This window comes from Heterocephalus glaber, unplaced genomic scaffold (genome assembly GCF_053883595.1).
Source record: "Heterocephalus glaber isolate CG9 unplaced genomic scaffold, H.glaber_assembly_v1.0 deba00001442, whole genome shotgun sequence".
In the NCBI taxonomy this organism is placed as follows: Eukaryota; Metazoa; Chordata; class Mammalia; order Rodentia; family Bathyergidae; genus Heterocephalus; species Heterocephalus glaber.
In genome coordinates this window covers 20685326-20711179 of record NW_028258296.1, presented here as the reverse complement: position 1 = coordinate 20711179, position 25854 = coordinate 20685326, and the positions used below count along the sequence as shown (strand labels likewise).

At 38.1% G+C, this 25854-nt stretch overlaps 1 protein-coding gene across 3 annotated transcripts in view; it reads left to right on the top strand.

Moving 5' to 3' along the window:
* Ddah1 (dimethylarginine dimethylaminohydrolase 1) overlaps positions 1–25854 on the top strand; it is a 274592-nt gene that overhangs the window by 235764 nt on the left and 12974 nt on the right. For all 3 annotated transcript variants that reach the window (XM_087213017.1, XM_004841348.3, XM_087213016.1), the window contains exons 3-4: positions 1146–1219; positions 2045–2164. In XM_087213017.1, coding sequence (XP_087069143.1) covers positions 1146–1219; positions 2045–2164 — 194 coding nt within the window. The remainder of the gene's footprint in view (positions 1–1145; positions 1220–2044; positions 2165–25854) is intronic.

Below are 25854 nucleotides of genomic sequence, written 5' to 3'. Positions count from 1 at the left end.
GCTTAGTTCACCAAAAAATTAAGGAAAGATAAGAATCTCCACATTTTTCCCCTATAATTTAGAGACCATTTTTTCTAAAGTTGTTCTTTCTGAGTAGACAAACTGCAGAATTTCAGAAAAGTCAAATAGTAAAAAAGTTCGATCCTCCCAGACTTTTTCATTTTGTAGATAGATGTCTTGATGTTTTAATTTAAAATAAATAGATGTATAATTTAAAAGACAGAGCTCTTAGAGGTCAGATTCGAAGGTCGGTCAATATTAAACTCATTTACCCAGGTGGCTTCTTCAGGCCTTACGTGATCTATGTAAGAAAAGACCTCCAGGGGCTGGGGGTTTAGCTCAGTGGTTCTGGCGCCTGCCTCACAAGTGCAAGGTCCAGAGTTCGATCCCCAGTACCAAAAAAAAAAGAAAAGACCTCCAGCTTCATCAAGAACACCTAGTGTTATTCTTTCAAAAGGGGGGAAAAAAGGTAATACTGCTAATGTGTCATTGCTATCTCATTATAGATTATTAATGTGTTTAATTCTATTATTTCCTAAATTAAAAGTTCTTTATTGTGGTAGAATTTTTTTTTCAGTACCGGGGATTGAACTCAGGACCTTGCACTTGAGAGGCAGGCAGGGTGCCACTGAGCTAAATCCCCGGCCTTACTGTGGTAGAATATACACAGCATAAAGCTGGGCGTGGTAGTGCAGGCCTATAATCCCAGCTCTCAAGGATCACTGCAAGTTTGAGGCCAGCCTGGGCTACATAGTGAGTTCAAGGCCAGCCTGAACCATATATCAAGACCCTGTCTCAAAAAAAAAAAGATTTATCACTTAACCATTTTTAGAAGTCTACTCAGAGGCAGTAAGTATCTTCATGTTGTTGTGGGATTACACAGTGACTCCCTCAGGCTCTCCTCCTCTCGGTCCCCGAAAACCACTATCGTCCTTTCTGTCTCTATCAATTTGAGAAAGCTCATTTTTAAGGGAAACCATTTGAAATCAGTTTTTATGTAAAGAGAGCAGGGGTCTTGTGATGGAACCATCCTTTGTGGCAGGAAAGAACTGTGTGATGGTTTAAGGTCATTATTTATAGATAAACAAAACAGCTCGCCATCTCTGGGACCACACACTCACTGTGTTCCATGACATCTGTTATAGGCAGAGAATTTTTTGTGGGCCTTTCCAAAAGAACAAATCAACGAGGTGCTGAAATCTTGGCTGACACTTTTAAGGTAGGTAAAGGATGATTTATGCCTGGCACAGAGTAATTACTTAATAAATATTCATAGACCTATTGAATCAACATGTCATGAGTAATAGTGCTTATATTTCACCAGTTTTGCAAAATAATTCCTACTATTTATACATCTGCTAGAAATTTTAAAAGCTATCAAATTCAAATTTCTCAATAACTAGGCTTCATTAGCATACCATACCACCAGAGCTACTGTCAAAGTTAGAATCTTCTGTTTTCTCCCATGTAGCCATACAAACACCCGGCACTCATTACAGACATAATCAAGCGATGTAAAGAATATCTGGAGACCCAGTTGATTTTGATATGAAGTGTGACATTTCAAATTGGATTCAAGTGTCACCTGCACATGGGTGCCTACTGTGTACTGGAAGCTGTGCTAGGTTTTGCATATACCTTCCTTCAAGGTCCTTCTACTGATTACCGGTAGATTGGCTCGCCAGACTGCTTCGGAAGAGGTATACCCCCCAGAAGTTCTGTTCCCCATGAGGATGTGAGGCTCTAGCTGAGCCACAGTTTGCACAAAGTATTCAAACCACCCTCCCAGAGTAATCCACCCCGTAAGGCAAATAGCTGGCAAAGGTGTTGACGCAGCCACACATCTGGAAGGAAATTCTGCTTTTTTCTTAGAAGCAGTCTTCATTTAACTGCCAGAACCAAAACCAACAGGTCCCAGCTTTGCTTCCAGATATTCAGGGTCTGGCAGCCTTCAAAGGAGTAAGCATGGTTCAGGCAGGTTTTTAATCAGTTTTAGAATTACTGTGCAATACCAAACTGCTTGTTTTTCCATTTGTCTGTGTAGGATTATGCAGTCTCCACAGTCCCAGTGGCTGATTCTTTGCATTTGAAGAGTTTCTGCAGCATGGCTGGCCCCAACCTGATTGCAATTGGGTCTAGTGAATCTGCACAGAAGGCCCTCAAGGTAAACAAAACTGTGCTCCTTTTTGCACCTGGCAGTGTCTACCCTAAGGTTTTTCTGATTCTGTCCATTGGGCGAGCAGCAGGCAGAGCTGGCAGGGAGAGAACAGGCTGGCTCTTGAGCTGCCTGTGATGTGCACTCTCGTGATCTGGCATTCATTAGGAACCAGGAACACCCGAGGGTAGGAAGAACTCTTCACTGGAAAACTGTTTCTAGGCACACACCAGGATTCCTTGAGGGCCAGGATTCAGAATAGTGAACACCAAACTCATCATGGTTACGCACCCTGCAGATGGAAGGGCATTGCCACCAGACAGAGCTCCTTATAATGTTTTCTCTCTTAAATAGAGAAAGTGGTACACAGGGCTTTTTATGTTATCCTATCTTTCTGTTGTTCCTGAACTAATCCATAATAATCTTTAGAAAGCTGTGAAAAAGTTAAGTAGCTAAAAAGCTTAACTTCGGTGTTTGGAATAATTAAACTTTGGAACAGGAAATTCCCTCATGTTTTTTTAGATGAGACTAGAAAGTCTAGAAAAATTAAGACTTTCCAGGTGACACAGCTACATCAAGCATGAAAGTCACTGATGATAAAGATACCTTTCCCTTGTCGCAGTGCTTTCCATTCAAAGACACTTTTGCCCTCCATAACATCAACCTGGGGAGATGATCTAGATGCCCTATAAGGGCAAAGATCTTATGCTCATCATTATGTTCTGTTGTGTTGGGCCCACAGAAAGCCCTGAATAGATGAATAAGTGAATAGAGTAGTGTTATCTCCTTTTTGCTGAAAAGAAAACTGGACTGAAGGACCCACCCCACGTCAAGGCTAGCACTAAATGGTGGGCTGGGACTGCAGCCTCTTTCTCCAAAGTGGCCTGCACATCAGCCTGCATGACTTATTCAAGAACCAAAACCGAGGCAAAGAGACCAGATAAGTGTGCCCCAGTGGATGCAATTTATCTGTTTGCCCTTTCTGGTCTTTGCCCTTCTCCCTCATTGACAGGCCTGGTGCGGTCTGCCTGGGCAGCAATCATTGCCCTGAACTGAATTTCTCCTCAGTATTATCTACAGCTACTTCAGCTGGCCCTCTGGCCTTTCTCCTAGACTCTGTCTCTGATGGCATTTCTAGAGCTTTTAACAATTGTTGCTGAATTATCTGTCTCAGAATTTAATTTGTATCATGGTGGCTTTTCCTTAGTTTCCTTTAGAGTATGTCTTTCATTCTGCTTCATCCAGAAAACTGTGTCAGCTTTCTGTGTATAAAAAAGATGATGCCTTAGAAGAAAGTGTTTGATGAACAGTGTGTGTCATTCAGGGGCTGGAAGACCATGATATTTCTCCTTAGGGAATAACTGGTACCTATCCATGGTAGCTGACCTGGTCTACACATGTCTGAAATGGACTGTAAGGGAAGGAGAGAGTTCAAGCTGACCTATGCCAGGTTTTGTGTGAATCAGCACAAAGAGCCTCTTCTGGGCGGACAAATTAAAAAAAGGAGCCCCCACTGCCATTCTGAGTATACTGTGCTAGATAACTGAGTCAAGTGTGCAAGTCTGGGGAAATCAACACATAACAGATTAAGAGATAATATGTTACGCTTAAGTAATAGCATATGAAACACTCTCTGGTTGCAGTCAGAGTTCGGATGAAATGGGGGAGCTCTCTGAGGGATATTTAGGCTATTTTCAAAAAAGCCTCCTGGAGACAAGGGGGCAAGATGTGGGTCTTGAAGGATGGGTGGGCTTTGCAGGGTAGGAATGTAGTATAAGCAAAGACTAAGCCAAACACATTCATGAGATACTGTATAAGCAAATCAGCCCAACTAATAAAGTATCATCTTATGGGGCTGGGGATTTAGCTCAGTGGCTCCGGCACCTGCCGCGCAAGCACACGACCCCGAGTTGGATCCCCGGTACCAAAACAAAAAAATGGCCAGGTGAGGTCTAAAGAGGTTGGAACTTAAGTGAAGAACACAAGATTATCACTGTGAAACAGGAGTGGATGCCCACAGGTCTCTGAGCAGATGTTTCCGCAGAGATTTTATACCCATATTCTTCCTGCAGAAAAAAAAAAAAAAACAGAATTAGAAAGGGAAGATGCTGCTGTCAGAAAAGAGGACCACTGATGCCTCAAAAAGAAAGGGAAACCCCTAAGCCGCCCTGTGTGTCTTAGCAACTCACTCCCATTTCTCTGTTCATTCTTCCTGTGCCATTGTTGAGTCCTCTAAGACCACATTTCTTAAGGACAGCCTATGAAGACTTTATAGTCCTCCTTGCTGTAGAGTTCATTTGAGTTAGTATTAATAATGATATTCATTCTGTGCTTGAAACCTTGTGTGTCAGAAGCTATAAATAATCCTCACAAGCCAGAAGGGCATTCTTTGGAGATTGTATTTTCCATCAGCAAATGTGCTGCCTAACCATGGGCCTGTGGAGTTGGCAAATGCCCACCTGCCATGTCCCTAACATCAAAAATGTCCTTTTACTTTGTAGTGAGAACATGAGGACAAAGTGAACTGGATAATAATGAGCTCTCCTAGAGGGAATGGTCTCAGGTCAGAAATAGGTGGGTTGGTAAAATTCACATTTAGGTAAACTGAGCTGCTTATTTATTTGAGAGCAGTTTGGCTCCTGTATTAGAACCATCAACAAAATTGATAATGGGTTGAGTCTTCCTATTAACACAGAGATGTGAGTATGATATAGACAGACAGAATAAGAGACGAATAGAGAGATACGTTATTTACAAAGAGCAAAACCATTACTGGTTTTATTTCCCCATTTTGTAGGTGAAAATACTGAGATCTGATAAAATAACATTTTGAGTAGAAGTTCGTGGTTCCAAAATCAGATTTCGCAGGCCCTAATTCTCCTTGCCATTGTTGCTCACTGTGTTTGCTTTCCACCACTGTGACAAATCAATTTAAATGGAGAAAATGTTCATTTTGGCTCACAGTTTTGGTGGCTTTAGGCCATGGTCACTTGGCCGTGTGACTTTGATCTGCTGGTAAGACAGTACACCATTGCAAGGAGCGTGTGATGGAATAAACCTGGTCACCTCATGGTGACAGGGAAACAAAGTGGGGGGATTAAGGGGGGGAAGGCTCCCAATATCCCTTCAAGTGCAGGTCCCCAGTGACCTGACTTCCTTCCACTAGGCTCTCCCTGCTAAAGATTCCACAACCTCGCAGTAGCGCCGCCAGCTGGTACCAGGCCTCTAACACATGAGCCTCTGAGGCTACACTTCAGATACAAACTACAGCACCTGCCCTACTCCACTTCTGTTCTTTTTTTATTGGAAACACTTTTACAGTTGTTTTACCATGGGTTGGTCTGGCTGAGTGCCTTCTCTCCTCCTCTCTCTAACTATCCCTCTTGGCCTCCTCTTCCCATTTTTTTCCTAGCATCCAGGATCTGAGTGGTCTTGGGAGTGTCACGAGGTTAGTCCCAGATATCTATATTTTCTGTTGCAAACCTTGATTTCTCAGTCATTACCTCTATAAAGAAGCCCCTGGCCTTGGGCATCTCTTTAAAGGGCAAATTATTTAAACAGAAGTGGACTGTGCTTTCCTCTGCCACACACTGGAAGCTTGATTACTTCCCACATCTGTCACTGCTCTCTGGGAACCAGTTTCCTTCAGAGTCTGAAAGCTGATTTTTACATATTCATGTAAAGCTGAGAGCCCAGATGTTTCTGGGTAATCCTATTGCATTTGAAACACTTTGTAATGTGTTGCAGTCCATTCTTGGTTAATGAAGTGAGTTCTTCTAGAGATAGTCATCATACCTGTCTAGGTTGTAGTATGGTTAATAGTGTGTGCATCGTATGTTTAAATGAAACTATCCATCTAGGAAGATTTTAGCGACTCTGCTAAAAAGCCCAGAACAATTTAACACAGGATACCAACCTAGAGATGGAAGAAAGAAGAGCATATTATTACTACATTTTACATTGATATGGCCAAAGTGCTGGAAGTTAGGTTGACTTGAAAAATTCCTACAGATATTTAACTTCAAATCTGATCCCAGCAATTCTATTATTTAATTTAAGTTATTCTAGAGCAACCCGTCCTTTCTATAGTTTTTCTCCTACACTTTTTATTTCATTCCCTTCATGCCTCTGGACAACTGCCACCTTCATCCTGCCCCTCTCCTTATAAAAAGGAGTAACATAAGATTTGTTAACACATACACAGGCATCAGAACTACTAGCAGCCTTCCAGCAGAAATGTCTGCTTTCTGAAAGATGAGAACTCACTGCACTACAGCTGGGACCGCTGCTCACAAACACAATTTGAGCAAAAGAAGCCAACCTTCAGAGAATACATACTCTATTATGTTATTCATATAAAGCGAAACAGGCAAAGCTGCTCTGTACTGTTAGCAGTCCAAAGAGTGTTTACTTTTGTCATGGTCCAGAGGACCACTTTGTATGTTAGACTTTCATTTTTTAAGTTTATAAAAGCTATATGTATTGTTGGAAGTGGGCCATGACTGACTTACAGAAATGGTTCCCCAGTAGCTCGGTCTATTTCCCAAATCCCTGCTTTAACCCCCATATGATGCCTGTCTTTTTCACAGACTGGCCTGTTTTAAATTTTTTTTATTTAAGGAAAATGGAAGATATTATAAAGAATAATTTTATAGAGCATGTCACCCCTTTCTTTTTTTAGATCCATTCCAAAATCAACTGCCTTTTTTGCCAAGATCCTGGATTAATTACATACTATCTGTCACAGGACAGATTGTAATATGTGCCCTCAGGAGGGCTCACAGTAATTCTCAGTAATACTTTTTTTTCCTTAAATTCTTTTATTAGTACATTTTAGGTATACAATACATGATGTATGTGCACCCATGTTTATAGCATCTCAGTAATACATTTTAACTCGGTCTCCTTGGTAGCATTCAGTCCTACAGTCATTTGGGAGTTAAAAAAATAAAATAAAATAAAGGAAGGAAGGAAGAGCAAAGGGCAGGAGTAAGAGAAGAGAAAGACGGAAGGAAGAGGGGAGGGGAAGGGGGAGGGGGAGGAGGAAGGAGGAAGGAGGTGGGGAGTGATGACCTTTAGCTGAAACTCTGCTGATACTCATCATCCCAGGAGGCTGCTGGCAGGCTGGGGACTGCAGTACCGACTTGCTGGGGGCTGGGGGGCTGGGGGGCTGGGGGCCTGGGCGGGGGGGCTGTGCCATTTGCTGGCCTGGCAGCAAGAGCAGCATTCTCACCATCCTAACCCTGTACAAGAGACCAGTCATTTTCTCCTTTGGGTATCTAAAATTTTGCTTGCTGTCTTTCTTTTATTAGTAGTTCTTTTTACCACAATAAATTACAATTTGAAAATAGAAAGAATTATGAGAGCACCACTCCATTTTTCATGTTTTTGTCATGTAAATTGAGCTGAAATACAGTAAGTGGAATTCCAATAGGCATGTAATTTTAAATTAAAATGCTTGCAATGCATCCCAATGGAAATGCCTTTTAGGTTTCTGATCTACTTCCTGAAATAACTAATTGCATTTGTAAAATTCCTTGAATGAGGACCAGAGCTGCTTTGCAGCTCATTTAAATTACATAGCCTGTTTTTCTTTTGAATGACTAACTGTATAAGAGATCACTCAGTATTTCCTCTTATTTCCTCTTCGACTCAACTTCAGCGTTGATTTTTATGTCCAAAAATGTCCATGTTATTTTATAGATGGTCGTAGAAAAAAATGAAGATGGAGAAACACTTACTATGTTTGGATTTTGCATGTTTTTTATTGCCTGGAATTTCCTTTAATGACAACTAGAACTGCAATAGCAAAACCCAAGACAAAATGAGAATTAACCAGTATCAACTGGGCAATTGCAAGGAAAAATAAAGACTTTGCATTTTTAGCTGTTGTCCCAGGAACTTATAGTGTGTAGCCACAAGACTTTGCACTTTGGATCTTTGCTTTGAAAGACATATTGACAATCCCATTGTAGATTTAATTTAGTCTTTATTTTCTGTTTATCTGTTCCAGTTGTATTCATCAGACCCACAAAACAATGATTTTTTAAAAAATCTACCATGGCTCTATTAAGAAATTCAAACACAAAACCAAATAGCCTCTGAGTTTATACCAACTGTTTATGCTTCTTTTCCTGGCAGCAGTTACTTTATTTGACAGTATTCCCAGAGTTGTGTGCCAACAAGGCTGGGGTGGCCAAAATAAAATGCTTTGGCATGATAGGCAGTAAATAATTTGAAGCTATGAGAGCAAAACACCATGTTGAATTTTAATGCTAGTCTCAAGGCAGGAGGAAGGTAAAACTGGCCAAGTAGGAGAAAGGGAATAATAATATGCCTTTTTTTTTTCTTTTGAACATTCAAAAGATGTCAGGGAAAAAAAGGAAAAAATTATGTTTAATCTGCTGTTCATCCTGTCCATTACATAATGGAACATTTTAAAAGTTCCACTAAAATTCAACTGTTTCCATGGGATATTGTAGGGGGAATACAAGAAGCTGTTGCGTGGTTAAGCAAATGGCCTTAAGAGGGGCCTTGTAATCCAAGACTATTGCCTACCAAAGAAAAATTAATGGTTCCTAATGAAAGGTGTGGTTTGGAATAATCTGAGAAACTTTCTGAAAACACATTGCCTCTGACCTAGCTCAGAAAATTTTGGTGTTAGGGTTCTGAGATAGAGCCCTAACACCAGAATTTTTGAAAAGCTCTACAGGTGATTCTTATGCACAGGCCAATTTAAGAACTACTGCCGTAAAGGGTGACTGCAATTTGTAAAAGTACCCAGCTCAGGATGCCAAATAATGTACAACTGAAGAAGAAGCCAACCTTTATAAGGTGCAAAATAACAAATTCTAATTAGTAGCAGTAAAAGTAGAGAAAGTATCCAAATTTAAGGCCACAGGTAGATACTCTTTACCTTTTTTGCTGCCTAGAATTTAACATTGTAAACTTGAAACATAATATCTAACGAGGTAATCATTTGGATGCCATCATTCAATCCATTTGACATGCTGAAATTCCTTATTAAAATATTCCAAGTTACCAAAAATTATGAATGTTATCATTTTCTGAGAACAGGAAACTTACATGTGACTCACATTTCCATACCCTCCCCTCAACACACACACACAGAAAAAACTGAGTCCTATCTTGATGTATGAAGGTTTGTGCCAGAAAGAAAAAGAAAAAATAAACTTTACAGCATTCTGATATTACAGAAGAATTTACTTTTAAAAATATAATCATGTCGATTCTACTAAAGAAGCATAGTTGTCCACAAGTCGAAAATGGTTATAACTGCAAAGCAGTGAACTTAGAATCCAAATTCATAGATTGTCATTCTGGCTCTGCCTCTAGCTCTCCCTGTGTGACTCCATGTCCCGTATTCAGTCTATTCTTGAAAAAAACAAAGTTGAATTAGCCTCACTGGGAAATGAGAGCCAACTTTTTCCCCTGCTGGAAATTTCATGAAGGCCAGTCAAGGTGAAGGACCATGTCTTAAGGATGCAAGTGTACAACAACTTGTAACTAAATAGCATCCGTACAATTACAAAGCACTTGTAATGAAGATTATTCTAAAGTGGGTGTGGTGGTTAGGATGGAATTTCAACTTGATTGGCTTTGGAATCCACCCCCAGGGATTGGCGGATCAAACTTCTAAGTGTGATGACTCACGGAGGCATGGCCTTGGGATCCATGTCTGGTCCCTCACCCCTTTCACTCTGGCACTCCTCACCTGCTCTGCTGCCTGGCTTCCAGGAGGTAGGTGAGCAGCTTTCCTCCATCAGGAATTCCACCGTGGTGTTTCTGCCTTGGAGCCAGCCAACCATAAACTGAAATTGTAAGCCTCTCCTTTAAGTTGTGAGGGTTGAATATTGCGTTTCAGCAATGAGAAAGCTGACTAATACAGTGGGTTTGCTGTAGTCTCTTGACTACTGTGATATTGTCCTTTCAGTGGCTATAAGCAATGGAAGATTTGTGCTTAGCACCATTTTTAGGACTGTTAGACTCCAATCTTATTCCATTTTCTTTGAGAAAGCTTGAATTTACATACATAACTATTAAGTTGGATATCTAACAAGATCATTTTTAAATTCGTACATTAAAATCCAATGAGAAAAAGCCAAGGTTTGTAACACATCTCATTTTTGTTCTTCTGCAAAAAGACTTTTTAAAAGGAAATTGAAAGGAGATCACAGTAGAACCTGCAGTATGAGCTTCCTGATCACCATGCAATAATAGTATTTATTGAGCAACAACTACTCTATATGAATGATACTAACCCAAGCACAGAAATGCTAAGATGAGTGCTAAGCAATCCCTGCCTTCACAGTTGCTCCAGCTTAACTGGAGAAGAAGAGAGCATTAAAGGATAAATACTGTCACTGCCTAACACAAGTTAAGTGCCTAATGAATGAATTAAGTGTGTTTCTTGTATGCCGCGTATTGTTGGCTCTTACTTCTTGACCCATTCTGACAGTTTATTTCTTTTGATTGGTGAATTGAGACCATTAACATTGATGGTTATAACTGAAACATTTTGACTTATCATTGTCATGAGTTTTTCTTTTTGTTGGATTCTCCCCCTTTGCATTTAATTTCTTGTTGTGCTAGATGGATTCATTCTGCTGGGCTTCCTGGGGTTGTGATCCTTGTTGTCTTTTCCTGGGATATTGTCTAAAAATTTTTGGAGTTCTGGTTTGGTATTCATGAAGTTCCTAAGATCCTCTTTGTCATGAAAGTATCTTATTTCCCCGTCAATTTTGAAAAATAGTTTTGCAGGGTACATCAGTCTGGGTTGGAGGCTGTTTTCCTTTAGGGCTTGCAATATGTCACTCCAAGCTCTTCTAGCTTTGAGGGTTTGCATTGAGAAGTCTGCTGTGATTTTGATGGGCTTTCCTTTGTATGTGATTTGTTTCTTTTCTCTAACAGCTTGTAGAATTTTGTTCTTCTGTTGGATTTCTGGAATCTTAACTATTATATGCCTATGTGTAGATTTTTTTTTTATCAAAGATAGTTGGAGTCCTATATGCCTCATTTATCTGTATGTGAACTTCTTTTCCCCTGCTAAGAAGTTTTCTGCCATTACTTCTGTGAACAGGTTTTTTATGTCATCTGCACTTTCCTCTTTCTTCATTGACTTCAATTAGTCTTATGTTATTCTTCTTTGCATCATTTAGCAGCTGCTGGATTGATTTCTCATGGTCCCTTACAATTTTAAAGAAATTTTTCTTTTCCTGGTCACTAATCTTGTCCTCTATATCTGAAATTCTGTCCTCACATTGGCTTATTCTGCTGTGTAGACTTTCAATGGAGTTTTTAATCTCCTGGAAATCTGTTTGCATCTGTTTTAAGGATTCCATTTGTTTCCTATGTTGGGATTCCATCATGTTCCTCAGATCCTCTATTTTTTTAATCTGTGTCCACTCTAGATTTATTAGTCGTGTCTTGCACTATGGGCACATTCTCTGCTGTTATGTGATAAATTATTTCTGATTTCATTTTTTCCAGATCCTCTTTTGTTGCCAGTTCAGAGAGTCCAGGTGGTTGAGTATCAGATTGTTCCATCTTGTTTCCCTTTGGGGTTGCTTTAGGTGATCTGGAAGTCTGATTTTGAGACTTGTTTACATGTTTTCTCATTTCAAGGCGGGGTGGAGTGTGCTGCTGGTGCCCTCAAGGCTCACCTCCTCAGTGCTAGGGGAGGTGGTACAGCACCCCGGAAGTCTCCTCCTTGACACTGGGGGCAGCTCTGCTCCTCAATGCTGGGGGTTGTGGGGTACAGCCAACTACCTAATCAATGACTAAGGTCCTAGTAAAGGTGCTAGGAGTTCTGAGCAGGGAGTGGTCACAGGAAGCCAGAGTCAAAGTCTGAGTGGACCTCAACCAGTTTAAGCCGCAGGCTGGCCCAAACAAGAAGTTGCCATTACAAACAGGACACCCTGGAGGAATATCTGCTTATAAGCAAAAGACAGTGGCTGTAATGGAGGCTGTGTGAAGGAAAAGAGATATGGTCCAGGACAGAAGTTGAGACTGGTCTGGCTTATGCCTTAGCCAGAGGAATTGAGGTTTTCCTTTCTATGGGTTATGGGGAGCCACAAAAGTGTTTCAGTGAAGAGTTCAGTGGAAGTGGTCTTTCCAAAAGGCACTATACTATAAAGAGTGGATGGGACTAGAGATTAGAAGTAATAATCCAGCTAGGTGCCACTGCACAGTCCAGGAATAAATGAGAAGAGGGTCTGGACAAGTAAAGTAGCCTCTGAAAAATGGAAAGGGCAGTGCGGAAAGTGAGGCCAACTAGAGAAGTAACAGAACATCATGACCACTGGACTTTAAAGGGAGAAAGGAGGATCAGTTCAACATTTTGCCAGATGATTGCAGAACTCCTGTTCTGTGCCTGGCACTGTGGTAGGCCCTGGAAGACAGTGATGAACAAAGTGTCTTCAGAAGCATCCCTTCTGGTAAATTCTGGAGAATTTACACTCTCTCTGTCACCATGAACTCCGTTCTCCCCATCTCATACAAAGAAAAACCATGGAAAATTGGTAGGCAAAAATATTTTGCTGGATTTAACTGACCTAGATTCACGTTTTGGGAACTGAGTGATACTGAGACATGTCCAACTGACAGCAGCTCCGGCACACAGCCAGTATCTAAGCTTGTAAGACACTAATGGGGTTGGCGTCCATGTCAGTTTCCACTGGCAGCACCAAAATCAGTCCTCATCCAAATTTGGAGGCTCTGTCCTTTACTCTACTGCTTATTTATTTTTATCTACCCATACTCAAAGCCCACCGCCTCCAAAAAAAGTGACTTTTTTTTTTGGTACTGGGGATCAAACTTGGGTCCTTGTGCTTTCAAGGCAGGCAGTGGAACCACTGAGCTAAATCCCTGGCCCCCCCAAAAAGTGACTTAAACATTTATCTATCTTCCATCTCTAGCAGCATCAGATTTTTTGGAGGGTGGGAGGCTAACTTGATTTGGCAAAAGATTGAAAACAAAAAAACAAAAAAACCCATGATTATTTCTGTCTCACAGGCTTATGTTGTACATTACAGCATGACCCCTGTGATCCTCATGGCCATGCCAACAGCAGTGCCTTTGGCATGGAGGGGATTAAGAAATGTGTCAGTTGAGCTGAAAGGAGAATGGTTGAGTTTTGGGTTACTGTGTGGAAATCACATGTATTAAATGCCTTAGGTGTTGAATATCCTGTCACTTGGCTGAAGATTAGTAAAGCATATTATTAAACATAGACACTAAATTTGAAGTGACAGTTGAACTGAATTATTCTCCAGTCCCTGGGGAAAACATCCCCACTCCCTGACATAATACTAAGATTTGGGCCATCCCTAGAAAAAAATGACATGCAAGAGAAATGAATTAAAAGTTTGCCACCACACTCCTGCAAAACCATCCCACTAGTATTAACCTGCTCTTATAATTACTTATTATTTCCTCCCTGTTTTTGTCTTTCAAATTGCCATGTTAGTCCAGCAATCTTTAAGAATATTTCTAAACCTTATTTTTCTTTTCTTTTCTTTTTGGTACCAGGGATCAAACTCGGGACCTTGCGCTTGTGAGGCAGGCAATAGAACCACTGAGCTAAATCCCCGGCCTTAAACCTTATTTTTCAATTATGCTCCCTAAACAGTTTTGTTGCCACAGTTGGATCCATGTATTATTCACAACATTACCTGTCAACAGAGGTAAAAGTTTGCTTTGGAAATAGGTTACTGAAGCTATTTCCTTTATCTCTTCCTAAAGTTAAGACCAAGTTCAAAGCTGTGACCACGTACCCAAGATGACTTGTGGTTACAGAGTTTAAACACACACACACACACACACACACACACACACACACACACCCTGGAAATGATAAGGACTCAAGATAGGTCAGCTGTTAGTAGTTGGATTTATCAACAGCAATAATTATACATTTCAGGTATGAAGATAGTGTTAATTAAATTTGAGTAATCTGTGAGTGGTCCTCAAATTTAATAAACCCAAGAATTTCACCAAATACACATTTAAAATGCACATCACATTCCTGGGGTTCAGGAGACTGCAAGTCTGCAAGACTGCAGTGGAGCTCAAGAGCCACTGCATGATTTTGAGACCACAATGTTAGAAACGCTGGCTCTGTCCAGAATTCACCAGACATCCCTTCCTACATCAGCATTTGAGAGCAAGGGGAGAAATTCATTCCTAAAAAAGCAAACTGCTATGTCCTTGAACAGAAAATGCCACCTAAAATCATTCAGAATGGTACAGTGAATTAAATAACTAGCATTTTAGAGAAATAGCTCTCGTGCAAAGGAAAGTCATGCCTCATTCCCACCTAGATTATCAAAATCCAAATGCTTTCTTTTTTTTTTTTTTTTTGGTACCGGGGATCGAACTCCGGTCCTTGCGCTCACACAGCAGGCGGCGAAACCACTGAGCTAAATCCCCAGCCCTCCAAATGCTTTCTTTAAAATGTTGTGTCTGTTCTTAAGTTTTTACTTAAGAGGAATGAAAACACATGTACACAATAGATTTGTACATACAAGTTGACTATCCCTTATCTGAAATTCTTGGGACCAAAAGTGTTTCAGATTTTGGCTTGAAATCCACTTGATCTGCAAAGAGGATAGCTACTCCTGCTTTTTTGGGGTGTTCCTGTCACATGGAGTATTGTTTTCAACTCTTTAACTTTCAATCTATGAGTTTCTTTTTGAATTAACTGTGTTTCTTGTATGTAGCATATTGGTTCTTAACAGTAATACAAGTAATTTCTATATTGCTTTCCAAAATGGTTTTATCATTTTACATTCACAGTAGCAGCAATCAAAAGTTCTAACTGGTTCACACCTAAGCTGGCATCTGTTCTTTTAAAACTTTTAACTTCATCTCCCTAATGATTGTATAATACGATCTTGTTATTGTACTGATTAGTATTTTTCTCATTCTAGTGTTGCACACCCTTCCTTGTGCTGTACTGGCTATTTATCTTCTTCTTGTGTCTACTTTTTAATTGGGTTGTCTATTAATGAGCTGTAAGAGTTCTTTATATATTCTGGCCATAGGTTATATGTATTATAAATATAGTCTGTTTAAGGACTACTTTTTATTTTCTTAAAGATGTCATTTAAAGTTCTAAATTTTGATGGAGTCTCATTTATCAATTTTGTTTCTTTTATACATCAGGTGTTTTGTATCCTAGGAAATTCTTGCCTACCCTAAATTCATGAATATTTTCCCTTATAATTTCTTCTTAAAGATTTATAGTTTTAGTCTTTCATATTTAGGTTCATAGACCCTTTCAAGTTATCTTTATGTATGGAAATAAAGGGTTGAGGTTAGTTTTTTACATACAAATAACAGCTGTTCTAGTACCATTTGCTGAAAACATTATCTTTTCCTCTGCTCTTGAGTTGAGTTTATGTTCTATAAAATGTTAATGTTAAATAATCTTTCAAAACTCAGTGGACCATATATGTGTGGTTCTATTTCCAGATTTTCTATTTTATTCCAGTGATCTATGTCTTTCCTTATGCCAACACTGCCTTGATTACTGTAGTTTTAGAGGAAGTCTTAAAATTAGGTACCAAAAAAAAAGAAGTTAGGTAATAAATGTCTTCCAACACTTTTTTTTTCTTTTTACTTTTCTAGGTCCTTTGTACTCCTACACAACTTTTAAATTTCAATATCCAGTTCTTCATTTATAGCAAGTATACACAGACCTGAATTTTTATATATACCTTGTGTTTTCTAATCCTACTAAATTCAAATAAAAGTTCTAGGGGCTTCTAGAGATTTCTTAGTATTTTCTCTGTAGATGATCATTTCATCTACATATAAAGATTTTACTTCTACCTTGCCAATTATTATTATTTCTTTTTATTGCCAGACTATTTTGGTTTGGGCCTATGTTTCAAAGTTTAATGGACAGATGAAGAGTACACATATCTGCCCTTGTTCCCCACCTTAGGGAGAAAGCATTGTATCTTTTCCATTCATATAAGCCATTTTTGCTGAAGTGTGGATTACATGTCATATCCGTTGAGAAGTTTCTGTTCTACTTCTAGTCTCCTGATAGCTTTTACCATGAACAGCAGTAGAATTTAGTTCAATACCTTTTCTGCAACTGACAGGATCCTATGGCTTTTTCCTTTCCTCTGTTAAAATGATGACTTATGGGAGATCTTCCAATGCTGAACCAACACTGCCATCCCTATAACAAAACCACTTTCTACATACTGCCAGATCTGACTTCTAATAGTTTGTTTTGTTAAACAAATTTCTATCTATGTTCATACTTTTTTCTTCTATTATCTTTATCCAGTTTCAGGGTTAGCACACTGTTGATTTCCTAAAATGAGGGGAGCAGTGTTCCCTGTTTTTTCTGCTTCAATTGTTTGATATAATTCATCAGTTAAAATGTATATGAGCCTGTTGTTGTCATATAGGTAGGTTTTCAAGTTAGGAATATACTTTCTTTAATAGATGCTATTCAAATTTTATATTTCCTCCAGAGTCAGTTTCATTAATATGTCTTCCTAGATAGTTCTTAGAAGTTGTCAAATTTATTTCAAAAAGGATTTTTGTAATATGCTTTCAATATCCTTTTAAATTCTGTAAAATCTGTGGTAATGTCCTCTAAATTTTGATATTGTAATTTTAAAAATGTATAATTGATACTGTGTAATAGGAAGAAAAGGTCTAAAGGAGTAGGGGAAGTGGGAGGGGTAGGGGAAAGGAAAGAAGTGAAAAGAAAAAATATGAGAAAAGGAAAAAAAATGAAAACAAGGTCTTTACAAATAGGGAAGGGTGGAGGGAGTGAAGGGAAGGCAGGGGAAGGGGAAATAAATAAGAACCAAGATACATCATGTAAAGGTACAAGATCCCAATGATGAATGTAACTATTTTATACCTAAAATGTACCAATAAACTTGATGGAAAAAAAAAAGAACACTGGGTCTGTTTAGAGGGGAATGTTTCCAGAATGGAAGATATTTATCATGTTTTCCATATAATCCCTTTCTTTCTGCTGTTAATGTTTACACATTAAAATAAATACATCTGAAGTGAGTTCTTCTTTCACTAATTCTCACTAGGCACATAGACTCTCAGACTTTAATAGGAAAGACTGCCTTCCTTTCCAGCTCTGAAGTCCTGTGGCTTGAAAACAAACATAATACCAAGTTCTACAACTAAGAATAGTGGAAGGAGGAAGGAAGCCCAGATCTCTTTTGGATAAGAACATAGTCTGGCCCTATCTCTGAAATTTGTTAGGGGAATTTTAGAAGGATTTCTGGAGGGCTTGCAAAGCTGATTAAAGTAAAAGACTCGGAAACAGTACTGATTACTCAGAATGATTCGGCCCCAGAGCCAACCGACAGTTCTTTGTGCTCTTCACTGAAGGTTTGACTTGGAGTGAATCTTATAGGGAATTGTATCTGGAGACGTTAAGAGGAATTTAAGAGTTGTTGAAGTGTCGAAGTACACTGCTAAAAGATCGTTCATTCATGTAATAGTCAACAAATATGATTGAGCACCTAACACATGCCAAGCTCTGCTGTGAAGCCCTGTACACAAAGCCAGCTCTGTGACGCTGTCTCCTTGGAGCTTTTAAATAATCATCTCTTCTGAAATGACTTGGACACCTTGACTTAACTGAACTAAAACAGTACGTCAATTGCCAGAAGAGGCAGAGGTTAAAATATGTGTAGTGGGGGGCTAGGGGTGTAGCTCAGTGGTAGAGTATGTGTTTTACTTGTGTATGCTCCAGGGTTCAATGCCTGGCGTCAAAAGACCAAAAAAAAGAAGCATAGTGGGGTGGAAAAAAATTACTGTGAATCAACTGATGATAGTTGCCTTGTTGCCTTCTCCAACTTCCACTTCAGCCTTCTGTATTGACATTTTAAATTAGTATATTGTTAATTTCTTCTTAAAGTTTTATACTTTTAGGCTTTCTTATTTAGGTTCATAGATCCCTTCAAGTTATTTTCATGTATGGAAAAAAAAAGGATTGAGGTTAATTTTTGATATATGGATACCAGATGTTCTAGTGCCGTTTGCTGAAGACACTATCTCTTCCTCAGCTCTTGAATTGAGTTTAGATTCTATAAAATGCTAATGTTAAATAATCTTTCAAAAGTCAGTGGACCATATATGTGTGGTTCTACTTCTAGATTCTCTGTTTTATTCAAATGATCTATATGCCTTTCCTTACAACAACACTGCTTTGATTACTGTAGCTTTAGAAGAAGTCTTCAAATTGGTTGCTAAACGTCTTCCAACACTGTTTTTGTTTTTGTTTTTGGCTTTTCTGGGTCCTTTGCACTCCTACATAACTTTTAAACTTCAATATCCAGTTCTTCATTTATAGCAAGTATACACAGACCTGAATTTTTATGTATACCTTGTGTTTTCTAATCCTGCTAAATTCAAGTACAAGTTCTAGGGGCTCCTAGAGATTTCTTAGTATTTTCTCTGTAGATGATCATTTCATCTACATATAAAGATTTTGCTTCTGCTGCCAATCCTGTCCTAGTTGTGTCATTTTATTGGCAAACTATTTTGGTTTAGACCTATGTTTCAAAGCCTAATGGACAGACGAAGAGTAGGCATATCTGCCCTTGTTCCCCACTTTAGGGAGAAAGCATTGTATCGTCTCCATTCATAGGAGAAGTTTTTGTTGGAAGTATGGAGTACATGTCTGTGATCTGTTGAGAAGGTTCTGTTCTACTTCTAGTCTCCTGATAGCTTTTACCATGAACAGCTGTAGAATTTAGTCCAATACTATTTCTCCAACTAGTGACAGGATCATATGGCTTTCTCCTTTCCTCTGTTAAAATGATGACTTTTGGGGGTGGATCTTCCAATGCTGAACCAACACTGCCATCTCTATAATAAAACCACTTTCTACATACTGCCAGATCTGCCTTCTAAGAGTTTGTTTTGTTAAACAAATTTCTATCTATGTTCATACTTTTTTCTTCTATTATCTTTATCCAGTTTTAGGATTAGCACAATGTTAATTTCCTAAAATGAAGGGAGAAATGTTCCTTCTTTTTTCTGCTTTAAATGTTTGATATAATTTATCAGTTAAAATATTTATGAGCTTGCTGTTGTCATATAGGTAGGTTTTCAAGCTAGGAATATACTTTCTTTAATAGGTGCTATTCAAATTTTATATTTCCTTCAGAGTTAGTTTCATTAATTTGTTTTCTAAGTTACTTCTTAGAAATTGTCAAATTTATTTCAAGAAGGATTTTTGTAATATGCTTTCTATATCCTTTTAAATTCTGTAAAATCTGTGGTAATGTCTCCTAGATCTTAATATTGTAATTTAAAAAAATGTATAACTGATATTGTGTAACAGGAAGAAAAGGTCTAAAAGAGCAGGGGAATTGGGAGGAGTAGGGGAAGGGAAAAAAGGGAAAGGAAAAAATATGAGAAGAGGAAAAAAATGGAAACAAGGTCTTTGCAAATAGGGAAGGTAGAGGGGGTGAAGGGAGGGCAAGGGAAGGGGGAATAAAATAAGAACCAAGAGACTCATGTAATGGTACAAGATCCTAGTGATAAATGTAACTGTATTTTATACCTAAAATGTACCAATAAAGTTAATGGGAAAAATAAAAAATAAAAAAATAAATTAGTATATTGTTGCTTTGAATAAAACTCCTATTTCCTAGGACCTGAGGAGCTTTTAAAAAGAAATACTCATATATAGGCCCCACTCTGGACCAAATAAAATGAAAAATCTCTATGTTGGGGCCTAAGTATCTGTATTTTTAGAAGCTCCCCAGATAATTCTACTGGATAGCTAAGGCTGAGAACCACTGGCTGAGGATATTCCACAAATCACGGAATGGGGATTCAGGGGTGATGACATTGTTTCTCCCACTTAAATTCTCTCTACCAAACCAAGACCAGTAGAAAAATCTGGAGCTGAGTCACAGCCCTAGGATCTAGTCCTAGCTTTGCAGTTCACTACCTTTCAGCAGTTTGGGGTAATCTCTTCATTTCTACATCACTTTGCACCTCTATGAAAGGGAAAAGGATTTTATGATTTTCAAATTCCTGCCTAGTTCTCCAACATATGATTCTTGGTTTTCTGCACAATAAAACTACTTTTTCAGGTATTCAAAGTACCTTATCAGTATTCCTTGAGACTACAAAGACCCTGTCCAGAAACAAACTCAGGATTTCTCTTCCAATTTCAGGGGTGTAAATGAAATGTAGAGAGGGCGGGTAGCGACCCCGCAGAAGGAGGCACAGGCACAGTGAGAGACGCGTCCAGGCCACTGTGGTTGCTTTCATCATGAGCCATAGTTTGGTTGTGGTAATTCAGGGAGATTTGGGTTTCTTGTAAAAGATATGTAAGGTCAACCACTGTTTAATACCAATCTATCTGCTATCAGGGATTTTATTAGTTCAGAGGAAGAATAGAAGAATAAATGGCATCCTTACTTGGAAGTTTGATTTCATTCTCTTTCTGGTTGTTTTCCCTCCTGTTTCCTGTAAATATCTGCTCTCTCCTAAAATGTGAATTGATTTGATGACTTTCTCCTAAAACAGTGCTTCTCAATTAGAGAACTGTACCCAACGGACATTGGCAACATTTGGAGACATTTTCAGTTGTCACAATGAGGGGCATAGGGAGGGCTGGAGGGTGGACTGGCAAACAGTAGGTAGGGGCCAGGGGGCTAAACATTCTACATGGAAGAGGGCGGCCCGCAACAAACAGTTATCCAGCCCAAAATGTCAAGAAGTCCCATCCTAAAATAAGAGTGAGATTTGTCAACCTTGTCTCACCAAAATTTCAATCTGAGCAAATCCCACTTAAGGTGCCTGCTGTACCTGACACATTAGAGACAGCAGCGGCTCCTAACCTGGAGCAGCCCACACCAGCAACCGCATTTTCTGGTAGCTGGGAATTAAGTAGCTAATGAAAAAGGAAACAAGATTAGAGAAGAGGACTTGAAGCCTCTGAACTGGGATGTTCAGGCCCTTTGACTGGACCAATTCAGGAGGATAAACGGGTTTTGTTTTGAGTATAAACATGTAAGAAAAGAATCAAACTTTTAACATTAGTAATTGGCAGGGGAAAGGAGAGAAGAGAAGAGAAGAAAGATAAAATATACTGGAGAGGAAAGATGACTTTCAATGTTTTTAATTAGCTTTTTTTATTTATTTGGTTTTTTGAGACAGGGTCTTGCTATAAAGTTCAGGCTAGGCTTGAACTCATTATACCACCCTGACTGACCCCAAACTCCCAGCAATCCTCCTGCCTCAGCCTCCCAAGTGCTGAGATTATGAGCATGTACCACCACACCTGGCTTAGTTAGCTTTGTTGAAATATAATTTCTATAAAATAAAATTCACAATTTGTTTTTGTTTTTGCGATGCTGGGGATCAAACCCAGGACCTTGTGTATTCTAGGCAAGGGCTCTACCACTGAACTACATCCCCAGCCCCTAAATCTGTCAATGTATAATTTGATAAATTTTAACAAATGTATGTAGTTATATTAAGTACAGTAGCATTTTAACTTTTCATATTTGACTCTTTTACACAAAGTTTACATCATATAATAGGTTTTGTTGTTGTTATTGTTGATTTGGGGTTTTTTTATACCAGGGATCAAACTCAGAGCCTTGCGAGCTTGTGAGGCAGGCAGCAACACCACTGAGCTAAATCCCTGGTCCTGTTTTGTAATAGTTTTGTAATTTTAAAACATGAATTTAGAAGAATTATTTGAAATTATAAAAACATTTCACCTTGTTTTGCAGTTGTGATAATACATAAAATATAGCAAAATCATAGCTAGAAATAAAATGGATACATGATGTAAAAAGAGTAACAAAAATGTTCCCCATACTGTGTTTTTCTTCTTTTTTTTTAAATGTTGTTCCTTTGTTGTTAATTGTAACAAATTGTCTTCACAAATGCATTTTTTCCCCCAGTTTCTAAGAAATCAAACCAGCTGGCCAGTGTTAGGAGTTGCTTCCCACATTACTCAGCAAGCACTGAAGCCCCTTCCTGGGCATGAAGTCTTGACAGTTGCTCACTTTAGTGTTGCCATCCTATGCCTTCCTAGTTACAAACTAACCCTGTGTGGGCATGATGGATGCTTTAGAAGGCAGCTCCTCTTACTGGTAATATAGGAGCCTCTCTGCTTTAGCCTGCTCTCGTCCTCATTCTTAGTCACGTTGGAAATCATTCCTTTTGCTTTTAATGTGTGTTTTGTTGGTGTGCTTTTATACTCTTTTAATGCATTCAAGTGGTATAAATCATTTTGGATTTAAAAGGCACTCGAATGAAGAGGTTTTTACACACAGGACAAATTTGTGCACTTTTTATACAAAAATTGGGTTTTCCTTCATGGAACATCTAAGAACACTGCCTACACTATGAAAAATGTGTAGTATTCACCTATGACAGGTAGAGTTTATTAATTTTATGAGGCTATTTATTATTTTCCAGTGCATCCACTTAGGACAAGTTAGGAGTAAGGTGGCTACTTTCATCCCGTGCCTGACTTTGCTGTTTTGTGTGCACAAGCACTGCAGTATGCGTGTATACAGAAGCTCAAGTGGTATGAAGACCCTAAGTTCCCTCTGGCTTATGGAGAGTTATTTATTAATTAATTTTATGGTAGGACTAGTATGGATACCCTTATAACAATTGTGTGCTATTAAAACAATGAAGATTCAAATGACTCTGTTTTGAAGGATGTTTTCTCTATATAGTAAAATATATGAAGAAGTGAAGTCTTAGTTAAATGATGATCACTGGACTCAGAGGACTTCACTGTTTTTTGTTCTCATTACCACTAAGCATATTCTCTATAAACTATTAACTGACTACACAACAGTATGTGGGACAATGTACTTCTTGTCATATTCACTGAAGTTCTTCCTTTTATGTATAATGGCATTCCAGTTTTAACATTCTGTGAGTCTTAGAAATTTGGCTCTTGAATGGCAAGATGATGTTAGTTGTAGAAAGTTAAATTTAATTTATGATATAAGTGGTGCAGGGGTTCAACATTTTAAGTAAAAATACTTTTTACACACTACCTCTCTCTTTTTTTAACAAAATTTTAACATTAGAACTTTTCTCTTGGGGAAAAATACTTCAGGGCTTGACTTTTGTACAAATTTTAACTCTAAAGTATAAATTTATCTTGTATCTGTTTGTGAAAAATGGAAATCAACGCTGCTAGTGCTTTTTATTTAATTATCCTGTTAAGGATATATCAGTGATGTTTTCAGCTAGTTCTTCATTTAAATTATTGGTGAAATAATTGATTAATAGACATACTGTGAAACCATTAGATCTTGGGCCGGGGATTTAGCTCAGTGGTTCTGCCGCCTGCCTTACAAGTGCAAGGTCCCAAGTTTGATCCCCGGTACCAAAAAAAAAACCCATTAGATCTTGGTTATTGGCAAGTCTTATGGAGTTACTGCATTTTATTGGCAGTTTGAATCAATTATTTCAAGTACCCCTTAATACCCAAACTATCAGTGAATCCAGTATAAAATTTTATAGTACTAAATGTCAAGCCTAACTGTGAATTTTGTTCTGTACCTTAAGCAAATTTATGATAATGTTCTCAAGCTGTCAACAGATTATATGTACTTTTTAAAATATATATATATATATATATATATTTATTGGTACATTTTAGGTACAAAATACATTTACATCCATCATTGGGTCTTTGTACCAGAACATGATGCGTCTTAGTTTTTACTTTTTCTCCCATTACCTGTGCACCCTTCACCCCCTCCACCCTTCCCTATCTACACAGAGTTTGATTCCATTTTTTTTCTCATAATTTTTTTCTTTCCCTTCTTCCCTTTCCCCTTTCCCCTCCACCATCCCCAAACCCTTGGACCTTTTCTTATTTCAAATTATCAATTATTCATTTTAATCATTTTCATCCTTATTTACACTTTCAATTTCTCACACTAGAGAAACTATTTGGTATTTACACATGTGTGTCCTATTTATTTTACTTAAGAGGATGGCCTCAATATGCATCCATTTAGCTATAAATGTCTCTAGTTTCTCATTCTTTATGGCTGAGTAGTACTCCATTTTATAAAAAAAACCACATCCTCTTTATCCAGTTTCCAGTCGATGGGCATTTGGGGCTGTCTCCAAGCTTTAGCTATTACAAATTGTGCCACTATAAACATAGGTGCACATATATCACTGTGGCAGAATATATGTACTTTTGTGAACTATGAATTTTCTAATTAAATTTTACATGTTATAACATGATTTCTACATGAATGATACTTTGTTTAAACTATCAAATGTCAGTATTTTACTCCAATTTTATTATAAAATGTATGTTATCACTAAATGAACATTGATTTTAAAAATCAAATTAGCTTTAGTTGGATATTATTTTTTACAAAAAAAAATAGACTCATATAAAGCCAAAAAAAAAAAACCAACAAAAGGATGGATTCAAATTGGAGCCAAGTTAAAGAAGGCAAACTATGAACTCATATTTCCTTTTTTCCCCATTTTTGCAAACTGGCTTAAATAAATACAACCATTATTAAGAATTAATTCCCTTATAATTTCTTCTTAAAGTTTTATACGTTTAGGCTTTCATATTTACGTTCATAGATCCTTTCAAGTTATTTTCATGTATGGAAATAAAGGGTTGAGGTTAATTTTTTATATACGGATCCAGGTGTTCTAGTGCCGTTTGCTAAAAACACTATCTCTTCCTCGGCTCTTGAATTGAGTTTAGATTCTATAAAATGCTAATGTTAAATAATCTTTCAAAAGTCAGTGGACCATATATGTGTGGTTCTATTTCTAGATTCTCTGTTTTATTCAAATATCTATATGTCTTTCCTTACACCAACACTGCCTTGATTACTGTAGCTTTAGAAGAAGCCTTAAAAGTAGGTACTAAACGTCTTCCCACACTGTTTTTGTTTTTGGGTTTTTTTTTTTAACTTTTCTAGGTCCTTTGTACTCCTACATAACTTTTAAATTTCAATATCCAATTCTTCATTTATAGAAAGTATACACAGACCTGAATTTTTAAATATACCTTGTGTTTTCTAATCCTGCTAAATTCGAATACAAGTTCTAGGGGCTCCTAGAGATTTCTTAGTATTTTCTCTGTAGATGATCATTTCATCTACATATAAAGATTTGCTTCTGCCATGCCAATCCTATCCTAGTTGTGTCATTTTATTGCCAGAGTATTTTGGTGGGGCCTAAGTTTCAAAGTTTAATGGACAGATAAAGAGTAAGCATATCTGCCCTTGTTCCCCACCTTAAGGAGAAAGCATTGTATCTTCTCCATTCATATAAGGTGTTCTCGCTGGAAGTATGGAGTTCATGTCTTTAATTTGTTGAGAAGGGTCTGTTCTACTTCTAGTCTCCTGATAGCTTTTACCATGAACAGCTGTAGAATTTAGTCCAATACTTTTTCTCCAACTAGTGACAGGATCATATGGCTTTTTCCTTTCCTCTGTTAAAAGGATGACTTTTGGGGGTGGATCTTCCAATGCTGAACCAACACTGCCATCCCTATAACAAAACCACTTTCTACATCCTGCCAGATTTGACTTCTAATAGTTTGTTTTGTTAAACAAATTTCTATCTATGTTCACACTTTTTTCTTCTATTATCTTTATCCAGTTTTAGGATTAGCACAATGATGAGATCCTAAA